Below are 18,186 nucleotides of genomic sequence, written 5' to 3' on the forward strand. Positions count from 1 at the left end.
AGGGAGCCAAGAATTTTGACAGGCCCATTTTTTGGAATTTTGTGCGACATTATGTCCAATTTGCATTTTTTTCCTCCCCTTTTTTTTTTGTTTTGTTCCAATACACACAAAGGGAATAAACATGTGTATAGCAAAATATGTGTTACTGCAATACTTTTTTGTGAGAAATACTTGATTTTCTGGAAAAATTTCTAGGGTGCCAACAATTTTGGCCATGACTGTATAAAATAAGTTTTTTGTTTTTGTTGGAGGGAGGTTTTTAATGTGTGAAATGTATTGACATAACGGAATTAATATGGTTCAGGTACCCAGGAGGCTGGCACGGACCTAGAACGGACCTATTGATTGCATGAGGACGCTGGTAGCATTAGCGTACTATATAGAGACGGGGGAATAAGCCACAAGCGCATTTGATCTCCTGTAATAGGAGATCACTTACAGCTGGTAAGCGGCAGGGAGTACTGAGGTGGAGGCACTATCCTATCTCCTTTTTGCACTTTTCTTGGGGTGTTATGCTTGTGTGCCACCGCGGAAGAATATATCGATATCAATGTACCATTTTCAGCATTTAAATTTTCTTGGTTCTCTTTTCCATCAAGGGCTCAATAGTGACCTTTTTTTACTAAATGCATTATTTTGTAACATCAATTCTTTTTTTCACACAGGATTGTTTTTCAATTGATTTTGTGTCATTTAATTGGTATTATCACTTATCCGCCCGTGTGTGGGCTCCGGCTGACTTTTTTTCCCAAAAGTCCGGCGGACTTACAAAGAAGTTTTGACTCAAAATTGTCCACCGGACTCGGCAGTCCAGCGGAAAATCCGCCCATCTGTGTGCTAGTCCGCCGGACTTATGAAATGAACGGACTTTCCCGCACACAGTTTATTTTGAGCGTGGCTCCAGGTAGATGGGACTAGCGAAGGAGGTCAATGTCGCCGCTTCCATGGGCGAGATTGACACCTTGCTGGCCCCGTCACCTGGTATGGACTTAAAGGGGAAGCCCTACACCGAAAAAACGTTGTGGGGGTCCCCCCCCCCCCCCCCAAGTCCATATCAGACCCTTATCCGAGCACGAAGCCCGGCCGTTCAGAAAAGAGGGTGGGGACGAGCGCCCCCCCACCCCCTGAGCCGTACCAGGCCCTCAACATGGGGGGTGCTTTGGGGAAGGGGGGGTGTGGGGCCGGTATCTGGGGGCCCCCTTATTAAAGGGAGCTCCCGGATTCCGATAAGCCCCCCGCCCGCAGACCCCCGACAACCAACGGTCAGGATTGTCGGGAAGAGGCCCTTGTCCTCATCAACATGGGGACAAGGTGCTTTGGGGTGGGGGGGCTGCAGGGCCCCCCTTCCCCAAAGCACCCCCCATGTTGAGGGCACGTGGCCTGGTACGGCTCAGGAGGGGGCGCTCGCTCGTCCCCAGCCCCTTTCCTGACCGGCCGGGCTGCATGCTCGGATAAGGACTTTGGGGGGACCCCCACGCCGTTTTTTCAGCATAAGGCTTCCCCTTTAAGTCCATATCAGGTGACGGGGCCAGCGAGGTGTCAATCTCGCCCATGGAGGCAGCGACATTGACCTCCTTCGCTAGTCCCGTCTACCTGGAGCCACGTTCAAAATGAACGGACTTTCCTTCGTGTGTGGGCAAGTCCGTTCATTTCAAAAGTCCGGTGGACTTAGCCTGCCAGAAAAGTCCGGTCGTGTGTGGGCAGGTCCCTCGTTCAGAAAGTCCGGCGGACCTCAGCTGCAAAGTTCGGCGGGAGGTCCACGGTACTAAGTCCGCCGGATAGTCTGATCGTGTGTACGCGGCATTAGAGGTGTAATAATAATCAGCGCAACCTGAACTTTTTGACACAGCCATTAATGTCTACATAAAGATGGCCTAGGCTATAAGATGGCCAAGACCCTGAAACTGAGCTGTACAACCACACAGCGGTTTGACAGCACAGGTTCCACTCAGAACAGGCCTCACCATGGTCGACCAAAACAGTTGAGTGCATGTGTTCAGCGTCATATCCAGAGGTTGTCTTTCGAAAATAAACGTATGCTGCCAGCATTTCTGCAAAGGTTGAAGGGGTGGGGGGGTCAGCCTGTCAGTACTCAGACCATACGCCGCACACTGCATCAAATTGGACTGCATGGCTGTCATCCCAGAAGGAAGCCTCTTCTAAAGATGATGCACAAGAAAGCCTGCAGTTTTCTAAAGACAAGCAGACTAAGGACATGGATTACTGGAACCATGTCCTGTGGTCTGATGAGACCAAGATAAACTTATTTGGTTCAGATGATGTCAACCATGTGTGGCGGCAACCAGGTGAGGCGTACAAAGACAAGTGTGTCTTGCCTACAGTCAAGCATGGTAATGGGAGTGTCATAGTCTGGGGCTGCATGAGTGCTGCCGGGACTGGGGAGCGATATTTCCTTGAGGGAACCATGAATGCCAACATGTAGTGTGACATACTGAAGCAGAGCATGATCCCCCTTCACTTCAAAGACTGGGCTGCAGGGCAGTATTGCAGCACGATAACGAACTCAAACACACCTCCAAGATGACCACTGCCTTGCTAAAACCTGAGGGTAAAGGTGATGGACTGGCCAAGCATGTCTCCAGAACTAAACCCTATTGAGCATCCTCAAACGAAAGGTGGAGGAGCGCAAGGTCTCTAACATCCACCAGCTCAGTGATGTCGTCATGGAGGAGTGAAAGAGGACTCCAGTGGCAACCTGTGAAGCTCTGGTGAACTCCATGCCCAAGAGGGTTAAGGCAGTGCCAGAAAATAATGGTGGCCACACAAAATATTGACACTTTGGGCCCAATTTGGACATTTTTTCACTTAGGGGTGTACTCACTTTTGTTGCCAGCAATTTAGACATTAATGGCTGTGTGATGAGTTATTTTGATGGGACAGCAAATTTACACTGTTACACAAGCTGTACACACACTACTTTACATTGTAGCAAAGGGTAATTTCTTCAGTGTTGTCATATGAAAAGATATAATAAAATATTTACAAAAATGTGAGGCATGTACTCATATTTGTGAGATACTAACATATATATATATATATATATATATATATATATATATATATATATATATGTTAGCGAGAGAGAGAGAGAGAGAGAGAGAGAGAGAAAGAGAGAGAGAAAGAGCGAGAGATCAGCCATGAAGATCTTTCATCTGGGCCTTGCTGGTGCCTGTGCCCACATCCTCCATCGCTGGCTTACTGCACTCCATAAGCAGCAGCCCTGGTCCTACTTCCTTCCCCCGCACCTGCGGACAGAAATGATGCTGCTGCTTGACCTGTGAGCGCCGCCCCTCCCAGACACATCACTTCCTGTCATGCAGAGCCTCCACCAAAAAATTGTCAGTGGCACGTGCGCCAACAGCTGGATAGGTGGGCTGCCAATTGAAGGAGCCGCCCACCGCAGCTGCACTGCCAGTTCGGACTCAGAAGGGGGAAAAGGAGCCCATCCAAAGAAAATCACAGGAATCTGGGAGGACCAGAAAGCTCTCCAATATGGTTGGTGAAAGAAAGAGAAAAAAAAAAAGGAAGCCTGGACTCTCAGGACAGCACCCAAGAGCTTATGGCTTCCCTTCAGGTGTTACCCACCAGCCAGAGAAAACAAATACTGGCAGGTGGTGGAGAGAACCCAGAACAAAGACAAGGTGCACCAGACTCTGTGCAGTATTAAAGAGGAAGTAAACCCTAATGGGTTTACTTCCTCTTTCATTCCCTGCAAAGGTAAAGCATAATGGACCCCTATGCATCGCATAGTAGTCCATTATGTGTCACTTACCTGACACAGGAGCCAGCGAAGTCACCGCTGTCCCCTGTAGTTCCGAGCGTCCATCTTCTTAGTGGGTCTCGCTGCTCCGGCACTGTGATTCACTGGAGCAGCGATGACGTCACTGTGCGCACGGGAGCCGACACTCGTGGCATTTTGCCGCGATCTGCGGCTTACCCAGTGCCCCTGCATGCCGCTGTCTACGGTGCATGCGCCGTAGACAGCGGTGGCTGTCTTCAGGTAAATATTTTTATATTTAAAAATAAATATATTTCTTGGACCTACAGGTAAGCCTTAATCTAGGCTTACCTGTAGGTCAAAGTGGTTTGTAAGGGTTTACAACCACTTTAAGATATTCATTTAATAGGACAAAACAAGCCAAAATGGCCACTCACAGCAAGACCGTATTCTCAAGCAAATAAATGGTCCAGGGGTTGGGGTCACTCTGTGGTTCGAGCCACGATCGGTGTAGTAAATGGCTGGCTTGATCACAATATACACCCTTTTCCCAATTATACCAATGATATTTTTCTCATTTACCTAAATAATTGATGTAAACAACAGTCAGCATAATTCTCATGTTATCAACTATTAAGAGTACAATTCAAAATTTTATTGAACAAACCTAATGATAAAAGTTATTTTTCTAAATAAAAAAAATTTACAATGCACTTACAAATTATTACGCACAGTAAGTTTCAAAACACTTTATAGGTTGTTCTGAAAGAACAAAAACTGAACTGAAAATTGTCATTTGTTGTGTTTGCAGCATATTTACTGAAATCAAAAGCTATTTCAATCAAATTTTGAACAACATTTTAATTTTTTAATAATTGTAACAGGTCACGCATTTTAACATAGGTCCCTTTATTTAATAGCAGCTTCACAAGTCTTGCATCCATTGAACTTGTGAGTTTTTGGACAGTTTCTGCTTGAATTTGTTTGCAAGATGTCAGAATCGCCTCCCAGAGCTGCTGTTTGGATGTAAACTGCCTCGCACTCTCATAGATCTTTTGCTTGAGGATGCTCCAAAGGTTCTCAATAGGATTAAGGTCAGGGGAGGATGGAGGCCACACCATGACTTTCTCTACTTTTATCCGCATAGCAGCCATTGATGCAGAGGTATTCTTTGCGGCATGAGATGGTGCATTGTCATGCATGGGAAGATTATTTTATTACGGAAAGCATAGTTCTTCCTTCTGTATCAGGGAAGGAAGTGGTCAGTACTCCATATACTTTGCAGAGGTCATCTTTACACCTTCAGGGACCCTAAAGGGCTGGGCCGACCAGCTCTCTTCCCATGATTCCGGCCTAAAACATGACTCCACCATCGCCTTGCTGATGTCACAGCCTTATTGGAGCAGGGTGGCCGTCCACCAACCATCCACTACTCCATCAATTTGGACCATTCAGGGTTGCACAGCACTCATCATTGAAAAGGACTGTTTGGAAATTAGTCTTCATGTATTTTTCTGCCCAATGCAGCCGTTTCTGCTTGTGAGCATTGGTTAGTGGTGGCTGAATGGAAGGTTTATGCACAGTTGCAAGACCCTGGAGGACTCTACACCTTGAAGTACGTGGGACTCCAGAGGCACCAGCAGCTTCAAATATCTGTTTGCTGCTATGTAATGGTGTTTTAACAGCTGCTCTCTTGCTCAGATGCATGGCTCTGGCAGAAATCTTCCTCAATGTGCCTTTATCTGCACGAAACCCGTCAAACTCTGAATCAGCCACAAATCTCTTAATAGTGTGATGATCACGCTTAAGTTTTTGTGAAATATCTAATGTTTCCATACCACGTCCAAGGCATTGAACTATTTCACTCTTTTCAGCAGCAGAGAGATCCTTTTTCTTCCCCATATTGCTTGAAAATGGTGCTCTGCTTAACTGCTTGCCGACCGCTGGCTGTCAAATGACGGGCAGACCACGCAGCTCTTGTGGCGGGAGGCCGTCATATGACGGCCTCCCATTTAAACAGGGAATGCGCGCGATCGTGCGCACGCATCCCTGTTCCTTCAGTGTCGGTGTGTCACGGAGACACCACTCGCCACAGAGGGGGGTGAACAGCCATTGGGTATGGCTGTTTACCATGTGATCGGACGTGATGAAGTCATGGCGTGGTAACGAGATGTTACCAGGTTCTCCTTCTCACACACCGGTCGTGTGTGAGGAGGAGATTGTGGTAACATCTCGTTACCGCTTACAGTGTACACCAATCACACCGATTACCCCCCCCCCCAATAAAGAGGACCTGTCACCACCCATCATAGTACCTGTCACTCTCAGTCCATGCGAGTACCTGTCACAGTCCATGCGAGTACCTGTCACAGCCCATCAGAGTACCCGAGTGCCTGTCACAGTTCATCTGAGTACCTGTCAGTCCATCTGAGTACCTGAGTACCTGTCACAATCCATATGAGTACCTGAGTACCTGTCAGAGTTCATCTCAGTACCCGAGTACCTGTCACAGTCCATATCACCGCCCTTCCGATACCAGTTAATACCAGTCACCAGGCCATCAGAGTACCAGTGTACCTGTCACCAGGCCATCAGAGTACCCGAGTACCTGTCACCAGGCCATCAGAGTACCCGAGTACCTGTCACCAGGCCATCAGAGTACCCGAGTACCTGTCACCAGGCCATCAGAGTACCCGAGTACCTGTCACCAGGCCATCAGAGTACCCGAGTACCTGTCACCAGGCCATCAGAGTACCCGAGTACCTGTCACCAGGCCATCAGAGTACCCGAGTACCTGTCACCAGGCCATCAGAGTACCCGAGTACCTGTCACCAGGCCATCAGAGTACCCGAGTACCTGTCACCAGGCCATCAGAGTACCCGAGTACCTGTCACCAGGCCATCAGAGTACCCGAGTACCTGTCACCAGGCCATCAGAGTACCCGAGTACCTGTCACCAGGCCATCAGAGTACCCGAGTACCTATCACCAGGCCATCAGAGTACCCGAGTACCTGTCACCAGGCCATCAGAGTACCCGAGTACCTATTTGCAGCCCATGCCTCATAGAATATACATTGGGGTGTTTGCTTTCCAAAATGGGGTCATTTTGTGGGTAATTCCATTGTCCTGGTGCTCCTGGACCTTCAAAAGTGTGATGGGTAGGAATGAAATGAGATGTGTCATTTATGCTCTTAGAAAAGCCTGAAGGTACTACTTCAATGTTCGGCCTCTCTATGTGACCAGGCTGTGTAAAAGTCCTACACATGTGGTATCGCCATACTCGAGAGGAGTAGCAGAATGTGTTTTGGGGTGTAATTTTTGCTATATACATGCTATGTGTTAGAAATATCTTATAAATTGACAACTTTGTGTATAAAATAAATAAATAATGCGTTTTCATTTTTTTCCACATTTTCAAAAAAACTTCTGGAAAAAAAATGAACCTTTCAAAAGACTCATTATGCCTCATAGATTATACATTGGGGTGTTGGCTTTCCAAAATGGGGTAATTTTGTGGGCAATTCCATTGTCCTGGTACTCCAGGGCCTTCAATAGTGTAATAGGTGGTTGTGAAATAAGATGTGTCATTTTTGCTTATAAACGCCTGAAGGTGCCACTTCAACGTTGGTGCTCTTTATGTGCCAAGGCTGTGTAAAAGTCTCAGACACTGTCAAGCTGTGCAGACTGGTAACCCCGCATACAGTGTTGCGCGCCATTTTGCTGCTCACCACCATAAAGAGATTGCTGATCTCCAAGTATGGCTTATTGAATCTATATCTGATAAATATGACCCAGCCCAGAGATTCTCACATTTATGTAAACAAGAGACCTATTGGATCTATTCTTTAAATAGTATATCACCTCATGGCCTGAACGAGGAAATCAAACTTAACATAATAATATAAATATCGAGTACTGTTTACATTTATTACACTTTTTTAATTTTCCATTCTTTACTTGCATTATTTTTGGTTTCTTTTTACTATTTATCCATCTATTTTGTTTCCTATGATTTTCTGCACATATAAATGTATATTGCTAGTGTGGGTGGCAAGTAAAAATGCTACAAATGTTAACCATGATGCCACCTTTAGAGATCCTTTCTATCCTTGTTTCCCTATTAATCCTCTCCCATATGTGATATACCTATCAACACTACCATTATATATTAATATAAATATGGCTGTTCTGTTGTTCAAGGAATTTTTTCCATATATATTTCCAATAAGTGCTATATTAGGCTGAATACACATATTTTTAAGTCCATGATGTGATACATGCATGTATCCATTATATTTATATACATATCATATCCCATTTCATAACATACATAGCCCATTTATTTTTGTTTATGATGAATTTATCTAATGTCTATTTTAGACATTCTGAAATATATTTTAGAACAAAAATTATATATTTATTATTATTATTTTTTTCCATATTACCTTCATAATATTTTCTATGATGATTTTTTACAAATGTTTCTATTATGATGTGATATACTGATCTTTTTCAAGCATGTATTTGTGTCTTTATAATTTTATTTTTCTGTATTATCTGTTTCTCTATAGAGAACTTCAGCGCGCTGGTTTTCAAGCCTCCTAGATACCCACAGATGCCTCATTGCCATTCCATCTTCCAGCGGCACACCACCCACTATATTGTGATCAAGCCAGCCATTTACTACAAGGACAGCGGCTCAGACCACAGAGTGACCCCAACCCCTGGACAATTTGTTTGAGAATACCGTCTTGCTGTGAGTAGCTATTTGGCTTGTTTTGTCCTATTAAATGAGCACTTAATACTGCACAGAGTCTGGCGCACCATGTCTTTGTTCTATTTTGTTTTCCAGAGTTGTGCTTCCACTCTCAGGGTTGCAGCTGCCAGTGTAACTGGAATTTGAACTGGAACTGTTTTCATTTTGAACTGACTTTTATCCCCTTTATATTTACTGTATTTTATCCCTCTTTTGTATAGTTATTAGTCAGTTGATTTTTTGCGCCTTCATTCCTTTTCATTTTTTGGTGGAGAGAACCCACCTTTTTAAGACTTTGGTGGAAGAGGCGTTTCCTGTTGTCTGGTGGAGGAGCCATGATCTCTCAGGTGCTGTCCTGAAAGACGTTTAGGGGGGAAAAAAAAATTGAATGGAAACTAACTGGAAGTAGACCTAGACTATACAGTGAAGCCATCAGTCTCTTTTCTTGTTGACATGCTGCAAACGTTATACAGCCCCTATTCATTGCCATTTAGATAATAGTTTTTTCTCCGGTTCAGGCAAACTAGTGAATAGATTTAGAGATCTATTGGAACCAACACAAATATTGGCCATATGTCCCCTCTTTTTCCCTTTTATAACTCCCTACATACAGAACTATCAAAATAATACATTCAACTGTGTGAACTGGGCAAATGCTGGTCACATCTTTTACTGCAGAGCTGTGCAATTTTCTGTAGAATGACACAAAATGCAGTGACATTTTCCTTGTGCTTGGTAATATTATTTCTAATGCTACATGAGCAAGCACAGGCCGTGCCCAGGGAATTATCCCAAGACTCTATGTCATCCCGCAGCAGCTTTTCTGTGCAGCGCAGCAATGAAGGATGTGATCTGCTCGCACACATTACCTGTCCTAGGGTAGCCTTAAATAGCTCAATCCCAAGCATTGTACTGGGCATCAAACTGCAGACAGTATGAACTATTTTGGCTACCCAAAGCAAAATATTCCTCCTGGCACACCTGCCTATATCTGGCTTTACCAGGTAGTGTAGACAAAAAAAAAAAAAAAAAAGGAAGAGGTATTGGGCCTCAGTGCAACTCCGGATCACACTCATGCCTCCATGTACATACCCTATTTAATGCCCCATTTACAAAAATTATAAAGAGGTCCTCCTAAAAATGCTCTAACAGAAGAGCTTTAGGCTCCTTTCACACGGCAAGCTGCTCGGATCCGCCTGTCAGTCTTTCAGGGGGATCCGAGCAGGCCATCCATTGACACGGATGTCAGCGGAGATGTTTCCGCTTACATCTGTCTACTGGTCCCTTACCATGTGATCAACTGTCAGCCAAGGAAAGATGATCACATGGCAAAAGCGCGGTGATCGTATTTTTTTTTCTCCTCACGCCGACAGTGTGAGGAGGAAAAAAAAAAAAGCCGGTCACCATCTCATCTTAAAAGAACATCAATTCCCGAAAAGGAAGAGGCAATTATGCCTTATTTATGCCACCTATCAGTGCCCACCAGTGGTGCCAATTAGCGCCACCTAGAAGTGCTGTCTATCACTGCCACCCATCGGTGCCCATCAATGCCGCCTCATCAGCATACATCAATTACGGACAAAAATTACCTGTTTTTATAACAAAATAAAAAATAAATATAAAATAGGATTTTTTGTACTCACTGTAAATTACTTTTTTCTGTAATTCACCGACCGACACAGCTCCTCTCTTAGCCATTGGGATGTTATGCCCACCACTAGGAGAATACTAGGCATTACTTGTTATGTAACACTCAGAACTTTTCAGTTCCGCCCAGGGGACGGTCCCTTGGGCAACAACCCTCCAGCCTGCCATGCAGTCATCAGTACGTCAACAAGCAGTATAATGTAAAGAGAAAAAGGAGAGGCGAGTGCTGTGTCGGCCGGTGAATTACAGAGAAAAGGATTTTATGGTGAGTACAAAAAAATCCTATTTTCTCTTATATTCACCGACTGGCACAGCTCCTCTCTTAGCCATTGGGACGTCCCCAAGCAGTGCCAAACGAGGGGTGGGAAAAACAGCAGAAAACTTCATCCACCATGGCAAGTGGGAACCAGTGAAACTTTACCCACAAAAAACAACAGTGCGTGGAGAAAACCCACCACAAAAACGGGGTACCCTCAACAGGAGTGACTACCCACAACAAAACTGCGGAATGTAATGCAACAGCGCATTAACTTAACGGTACTGTGTTTTTATCGAAAAACCAGGAAGAAAGAAAATATATTGCATATTCAATTACAACTATACGGCTGCCTGCAAAACTTGGTGGCCAAAACAGGCATCAGCCGATGCACTGACGTCTACCTTGTAGAACTTGGTAAACGTGTGTACAGATGACCAGGTTGCCGCTTTACACACCTGGGCGACAGGCGATTGGTGTCGGAAGGCCCAAGACATTCAGATTGCCCTTGTGGAGTGGGCCGTGACTGGAAAGGGATGCACCTGTCCCTTCAAGGCTTAGGCTTGCACTACAATCTGTCTGATCCAGTTGAAAATGGTGGCCGACGAGACCACCATGCCTTTCTTTGGACTAGCCACTGAAAACAAACAGTGAGTCTGACTTCCGAAAGGGAGCAGTGGCAGACAAATACACCTTTAGCGCCCGAACCACGTCCACTTCCTTAGGGTGTTTTTCGGCTTAGGACACAGAGATGGTAACACAATGTCCTCACTGATATGAAAAACCAAGACCACTTTCGGCAGAAAAGACGGTTGTGGACGCAACACCACCTTATCCTTGTGGATAACAGATAAGGCAACTTGCAGGACAAGGCCGCCAGTTCCGAAACCCTCCTGGCCGATGTGATAGCCACTAGAAAGACCACTTTCTGAGAAAGAGTCAACAGGGGAATCTCCCTGATATTTTCAAACAGCGTTTTTTTGAAGCGGGGGTAACAATGGATGCACCGAAGGGACTACATGTCACAACCCCTGAACAAAAAGGTACTCACTAAGGAGTGAGATGCCAGGGGCTGAAAGAAGACAGCCAAGGATGATATTTGCCCTTTAAATGGTGCTTAATGCCAATTTCTGGTCTACTCCTTGAGAAAGAAACAGCAGGATCCAGGATATAGAAAAGGAGCGCGGATGCCATCCTTTCTCCTCATACATGGAAATGTAAGCCTTCCAGGTACGATGATATATTTTCCTAGAGGAAGATTTCCATGCTCTCAACATAGTTGGGATAACCGAGTCCTACAGACCCCAGTTCATCAACATCTGGCTCTCAATAGCCATGCCATTAAAGCCAGCGATGGTAAAGCATCGGACCCCCGAGACAGAAGGTCTTCTCGTAACGGCAGTCGCCATGGGGTGTCTGCCACCAAGTGTACTAGGTCTGCGTACCAAGATCGCTGAGGCCAATCTGGAGTGACCAGAATCACTGTGATCCCCTCGACTTCCATTCTGCGGAGCTTCAGTTTCAGTGGAGTTCCGTGGAGGAAAGGCGTAGATCAGCTGGTACCTTCTACGAAGCCACCAGCGTATCTGACACGTCTGCCCATGGATCTCTTGTCCTGGACACGAATCTCTGCACCTTCCGATTGAGACGGGAAGCCAGAAGATCCACGTCTGGTGTGCCCCACCTCAGGCACAGTAGCCTGAATACCTCCAGATGCAACGCACATTCTCCTGGGTCCAGCATCTGGCGACTCAGATAGTCCGCCTGCCAGTTCTCTACTCCCGGGATGTAAATGGCCGTCAGGGCCAGTACGTGTCACTCTGTCCACTGAAGTATGTGAGCGACCTCCCATGCGGCGGCTGAGCTTCTTGTTTCTCCTTGGTGATTGACGTATGCCACAGCCGTGGCGTTGTCTGACTGGATCCTGACCGAATGCCCCTGTAGTCTCATCGACCATGTGGTGAGGCACAGCCTGATCGCTCTTAGCTCGAGCAGATTGATAGGCAACTTGGATTCTTCCGCCGGACAGAGGCCCTGAGCTGACTGAACCCCCCCATGACTCCACCCCAGCCTGGCTGGCGTCCGCTGTGATCACTGTCCACTTCATGAGGTAGGAACGACTTCCGGACTGAATCACTGGGGACCTCAGCCACAAGTTCAGGGAATCGCTGACTGACTGGCTCACCTGGATCTGTCGATCCAGGGACAACTGAGATTTGTCCCATTTCATCAAAATCTCCTTCTGCAGGACTCTGGTGTGGAACTAGGCATATGGTACTGCCTCGAAGGAGGCTATCATGAGTCCCAGGACTCGCAGAAACTGAGCGATGACCACTTGCGGTTCATCAGCAGTTTTACCACAGATCTGAGAGTCTGCAGTTTGTCTGAAGGGAGAAAAACTCTCTCTTCCCTGGAGTCCAGCAGCAAGCCCAGGTACTCCAGACGCTGGGTCGGTACAATCACCGACTTCATTAGATTCAACAGCCACCCAAATTCTTGCAGGGTCTGCATGGTGATCGCCACATCCTTCTCTAACTCTGAGACGGAAGATGCTCTCAGGAGGAGATCATCTAGGTATCCCACGATCGCGATCCCACGTTGCCGCAGCAACGCCAAAACTGGAGCCAATACCTTGGTAAAGACTCTGGGGGCTGATGCCAGACCAAAAGGAAGAGCCACAAACTGGTAGTGGGCTTCCCCGAACTTTTGATGCCGAAGACATATGGGTATATGCAGGTAGGCATCCTGGATGTCTAAGGACGCCAGGGAGTCCCCTTGATGGAGTACAGTGACTACTGAGCGAACTGATTCCATTCTGAATCTCTGCACTTTCACAAAGATATTGAGCTTTTAGGTCCAAGATTGGACGTATCCCTTCCTTCTTGGGAACTACAAACAGATTTGAGTAGAATCCCTGGAAACGTCCCGATTCTGGAACCCGTACAACCACCCCGTGGCTCAGCAGGTCCCTTACTGCCCCCAAGAGGGCCTCCCGGCGAGCTGGGGATATGGGTATGCTGGAGGGGAAGAATCTGTTTGGCGGCCAAGAGAGGAACTCCATCTTGTAGCCTGAGGAAATCAGATTGCAGACCCATTGGTCGGATAGTCGAGAGGACCACAGGGCTGCAAACTCCCAAAGGCGACCCCCCACCTGAGACATGGGTAAAGGGAAACCTTCATGCGGTAGCACATTTGTTCGCAGGCTTGCGGTTCCAGGGACATTTCTGTCCTTCTGTGGTCCTCCGAGCTGGGGACATTTAGCCGAAGCTCCGGGCGGACGAAAAAGCCATTTGTGAGCAGAAAAAGGAGGACCCTTGCCTACAGCGTGGCTCCTTAGCCTTCCTGGCCTGTGGGAGTAGGGTACTCTTACCACCTGTGGCATTTTTTAATCATGTCATGCAAATGATTATAATAATTATGAAACCACTCCCATTAGACCCACTCAGAACAGAGGCACAGAGAAACAACAAAGAGACACTGAGCAATAAAGCACTGAAGTACAAGCAAGTAGTGTTTGCAAGGGTTAGAACCACCGTCAAGTTTGTGTTGCTGCCTCTGTTCTGTCAAAATTTTCTTACTTCTTGCTGCACCACCAAGTGGAAAGAAATCTCCCCATTGGGAACACAGACAGCAACAAAACTATGACTAAAACCCTAAAACTTCCCCACTCTGGAATTATACTTTATGTGAACATAAATGGACAGATGATTGCTTTAATTGTCCATTACAACTAATTAAAGCGACTCTGTCATGCTGGAAAAGGTCCTAATGAAAGTTTACTGTAATAGTGGTGTTATTAAGTGGTATTACATTCACCTCATTCACAATTTGTGATTTTCACTTGCTTGCTTTAAATGAAGCAAGTGGATTCCCCCTCGCTTTCTGTCACAGTGACAATGGTCCCCAGGCTAGATAGAGGGGTAAATCTCCCCAGTGGGTGGACAATTTGTACATACACTATGCCCAACAAATGAAGAACTTCCCATAACTAATAACATGGCATTTTGTTGGCACTTACCCTCCTTCACTTTCCACATCTGTATGTGTAGCCCCAGAACTAGTAGTAAAATAAATAGAACTGGAACCAGTAGAATCTGTCCTCTCTCTATGAAGTAAGACTCTCCGTCGCCGAATGGTCTTCTGGTTCTCTTCCAGGTGTGACCTGCAGAAGAAATACAAAGTTGAATTTCATTGTCGTGCATTTCTTCTTCTGCCAATTATTTACACGTTATTTCATTATGTTAAATCAGTGGTCACATGCTTAATCAGTAGAACAAAACAGAAAGCAAAATAAAAATACATTTTAGAACAATCTTCATACATTAGCTTAAAAAGTGATAATCTTTATAGTTACATTTAACACTATGTCTTGTTTAATCACTTGTTGACTGAAATATGTACATATATGTTGTAGCTTGAAAGTGGTTTACCAGGGTTATGGCTTTCTCAGCCAGCGATTGGCTTTCTCATAAAAGCGTTTGAGTGGCTAATTAGCTGCTGGATTGCTTTCAGTGTTTCCCAGGCTTACCGCTTTCACCAGCAAGCCTGGGAAACAATCCAACTGTTCGCGCAGCTGCCCTAATGTCTGATTGCCACTATGATCTTGGGAGGACTGGAGCGGCGTCGTGATGTCATTTCTGGTCTAGGGCAGAAGTAAACTAAAAGATTATTTTAGTTTTTTTATCTTTTGCTTTTAAAGGAAGAAGAGAGAATTGGGGTCTTATACCAGTCATCCCTTATTTCTCAAGAGAGGTTTACATTCCATGGAGGGTGGCCTGAGGGCCAGACAATCTCTTTTTTTATTTTATTTTTCCAATCCATTTTTATTGGTTTACCAAATACATGTATACAATAATTCTCTTGGAATTAAGTAATAGCCATCACACACATTTATCCACAATAATATAAAAAGGCATAAACCCTTTTTGTGGTCATACCCTTGACTTGGCCTCAACTTCCTCCCCTCCCCCCGAATGTACACCACGAGTACCAATTTTTCCCAGTTGAGTTTCTACTCCACTGGATGGGAGAGATGGAACAGAGCGCTGGCGAAGCTAGGGGGGGCGGGAGTCCTCAACTCGTCCATCTGATATACCCAAATATGCAGTCCACTAGTTCCTAGAAGGGGGGAGAGGTTCCTTCCTCTCCCTCCGCCCCTCCCCCGTCAACGTACCAGGAGTTAATGGGGCAGTAGCACAAGCTACCCCTCCGACATCCCCCACAACGAACAGCCCATCTCATTCAGCCAATGGCTCCATAGGCCCTCAAATTTCTTTAAGTTATTTTGCTTAATATACCACACCCTCACACCAGATCATAGAGCTAATGACTTTAAAATACCCACCTCCTCGGTAGAATGGATTAGACTGCCAGTTCAACGCTATTAATCACCTAGCCTGGTATAAACATCTTAACACTGCTACTTTTATTGGGGTTTGAATCCTGCCCACCTCGAAACTTCACAGAAGACAAAGCTTTGCCTCTGGCATATAGTACCAAAGGTTCTATTTATCTTCTCAACTATTTCAACCCAGTATCTGAACAGTTTTGGGCATTTCCATACTATATGTAGCAAATCCCCTGGTGCTCCACACCTAGGGCATTCATCTTTAGGTATCACTCCAAATTTACACATTCTTTGGGGAGTGTAATAAACTCTAAACATAAAATATAAATGGGACACTCTTTGTGAGGGGGATATTGAGACCAGGCTCCCTTGTGCTAGACTCTTCCCCCATTGTTCCTGGGTTATTGCCCTTAAGTCTCTGGTCCATCTTATTCTATTATTATCGGGTCCTTTTCCGCTTAGATTATTATCTCCCAACCTGGCATATATTTTAGAGATCAAGCCTTTCCCTGACCTACGTTCGACTATTTCCTGAAGTAGAGGGGGTTTTCGCCCTTTCAATAGTTAAAGACTTGAATTGAGCCTTGATTCCATGCCTAATCTGTAAGTATTTAAATAAAGCCCTGCTTGAGATGTTAAATTCTTGTCTGAGGGCTTCAAAAGATTGTCATCGTATAATTGGGTCAACCTTCTAATTCCCTGGATTTCCCATTCTCTAGGACTTTGTTTGCTATTTCATCTAAGTTCTTATTGTACCACAGCGGGGTATACTCGGTCGCACTGATATATCCCATCAGCGAATTTGTTACCTGCAACACTTTGCTCATTAAGTCAATAGTGGGACACCTATGGGCGAAAGAGTTAGCCTCCAATACCTCAACTAGTAGGTTATGGGGTGCTCCTTCAATCGCCATTCTATTGTTGGAGGACTCGCTCCCCAGGATCCTACCCCCTACCATATGCTGGAGTTGAGCTGATATAAAATATAATCTCGGGTGAGGAATAGCCACTCCTCCCCTCCTGGCGGGAAGCTGCAATGTTTGCAAGCCAATCCTTGCTTGGCCTTTCTTCCAAATTAAGTCCCGAAATAAGGATTCAATTCTCTTGAACCATTGTTGGTTAATCCAAATTGGGGAATTATGGAGAATATATAGCACTTGTAGGAGCCAGATCATCTTAACTAAATTGCAGCGTCCCGCCACGGAGAGAGGGAGACGGCACCAAATGTCCACTTTTTGTTTTAGTTTCGCTAACAGTGGCACTAAGTTGTCACTGACATAATGATTCACATCCCAAGAGATCCAAACACCTAGGTATTTCAGCTTAGGTACCACTTCCAAAGAAGGGATCGTGGGTAGAGTTTGATCCCCTGGTTTAATCAGTGGTAATAGGGCTGACTTGTTCCAATTGATCGTTAACCCAGAGTGTTGTCCAAACTCCCCCACCATTTGTATCACCGTATTTAATGTGGAATTTATATTCCCTATAAAAAACAAAATGTCGTCGGCAAATAAAGCAATCTTATCTTCCACTGAATTGCGTCGGAACCCCTGGATATTCGGAGGCTCCCTCGTCAGGACCACCAGGGATTCCATTGCCAAAACAAACAAGATGGGGGAAAGGGGGCATCACTGCCTCGTCCCTCTCTCTAACTGAAATGCCTGGGAGAATACGGTGCCCATTTTAATTTTTGCCCTGGGCTCCTTATAAAGTAGCTTTACCCATCTAATGAATAAGTGCCCAAAGCCAAAACGCTCTAACACTCCCCATACATAATTCCATTCCAAGCTATCAAAGGCTTTGGTAGCGTCCAAGGCCAAAATGGCCTTGGGGCTTTCATTATCGGATGGAATTTGACCATTTAAGAAGACTCTTCTAATGTTAGTACTTGTTGTCCTACTGGGAATAAAGCCTGACTGGTCTGGATGTATTAATTTATGAATATATTTATTAAGACGGGTCGCCAAAACTTTGGCTAAGATATTGACATCAGAACATAACAGGGAAATTGGCCGATACGAGGAAGCCTCGCACTGATCTTTCCCCTCCTTAGGTATTAAAGTGATATTAGCTTCCAACATCGAGGTGGGAAGTTTACCCACCTCCAATGCCCATTTCAACGTTTCTAAAAGCTCTGGCAATAACACTTCACCATACCGCTTATAGATTTCTATTGGCAGCCCATCCGGACCTGGAGACTTGATTGGGCATTCTTGCTACTGCACTTTTTAGCTCTTCTAACGTGACTGGCGCCTCAAGGTCTATTTTTTCCTGGTCCAACAGAGATGGAACTGTCAATTAATCTAGGAAGTTAACCGTTGCTGCCCCCCCCCTTTAGTGGACCTATATAAGACTTCGTAATACTTACCCAGTTCCTCTATTGTCTGTTGGGATAGTGGTGAGATCCCAGTTTGTTTTTTTAATCGCCTGGATTATATCAG

At 45.4% G+C, this 18,186-nt stretch overlaps 1 protein-coding gene across 4 annotated transcripts in view; it reads right to left on the reverse strand.

Annotated features, from left to right (window-relative positions):
* RMDN3 (regulator of microtubule dynamics 3) overlaps nucleotides 1-18,186 on the reverse strand; it is a 266,534-nt gene that overhangs the window by 214,123 nt on the left and 34,225 nt on the right. For all 4 annotated transcript variants that reach the window (XM_077464901.1, XM_077464902.1, XM_077464903.1 and 1 more), the window contains one exon: nucleotides 14,417-14,560. In XM_077464901.1, coding sequence (XP_077321027.1) covers nucleotides 14,417-14,560 — 144 coding nt within the window. The remainder of the gene's footprint in view (nucleotides 1-14,416; nucleotides 14,561-18,186) is intronic.

This window comes from Lithobates pipiens, unplaced genomic scaffold (genome assembly GCF_037356315.1).
Source record: "Lithobates pipiens isolate NorthernLeopardFrog02 unplaced genomic scaffold, aLitPip1_a1.2 Scaffold_30, whole genome shotgun sequence".
Classification (NCBI taxonomy): domain Eukaryota; kingdom Metazoa; phylum Chordata; class Amphibia; order Anura; family Ranidae; genus Lithobates; species Lithobates pipiens.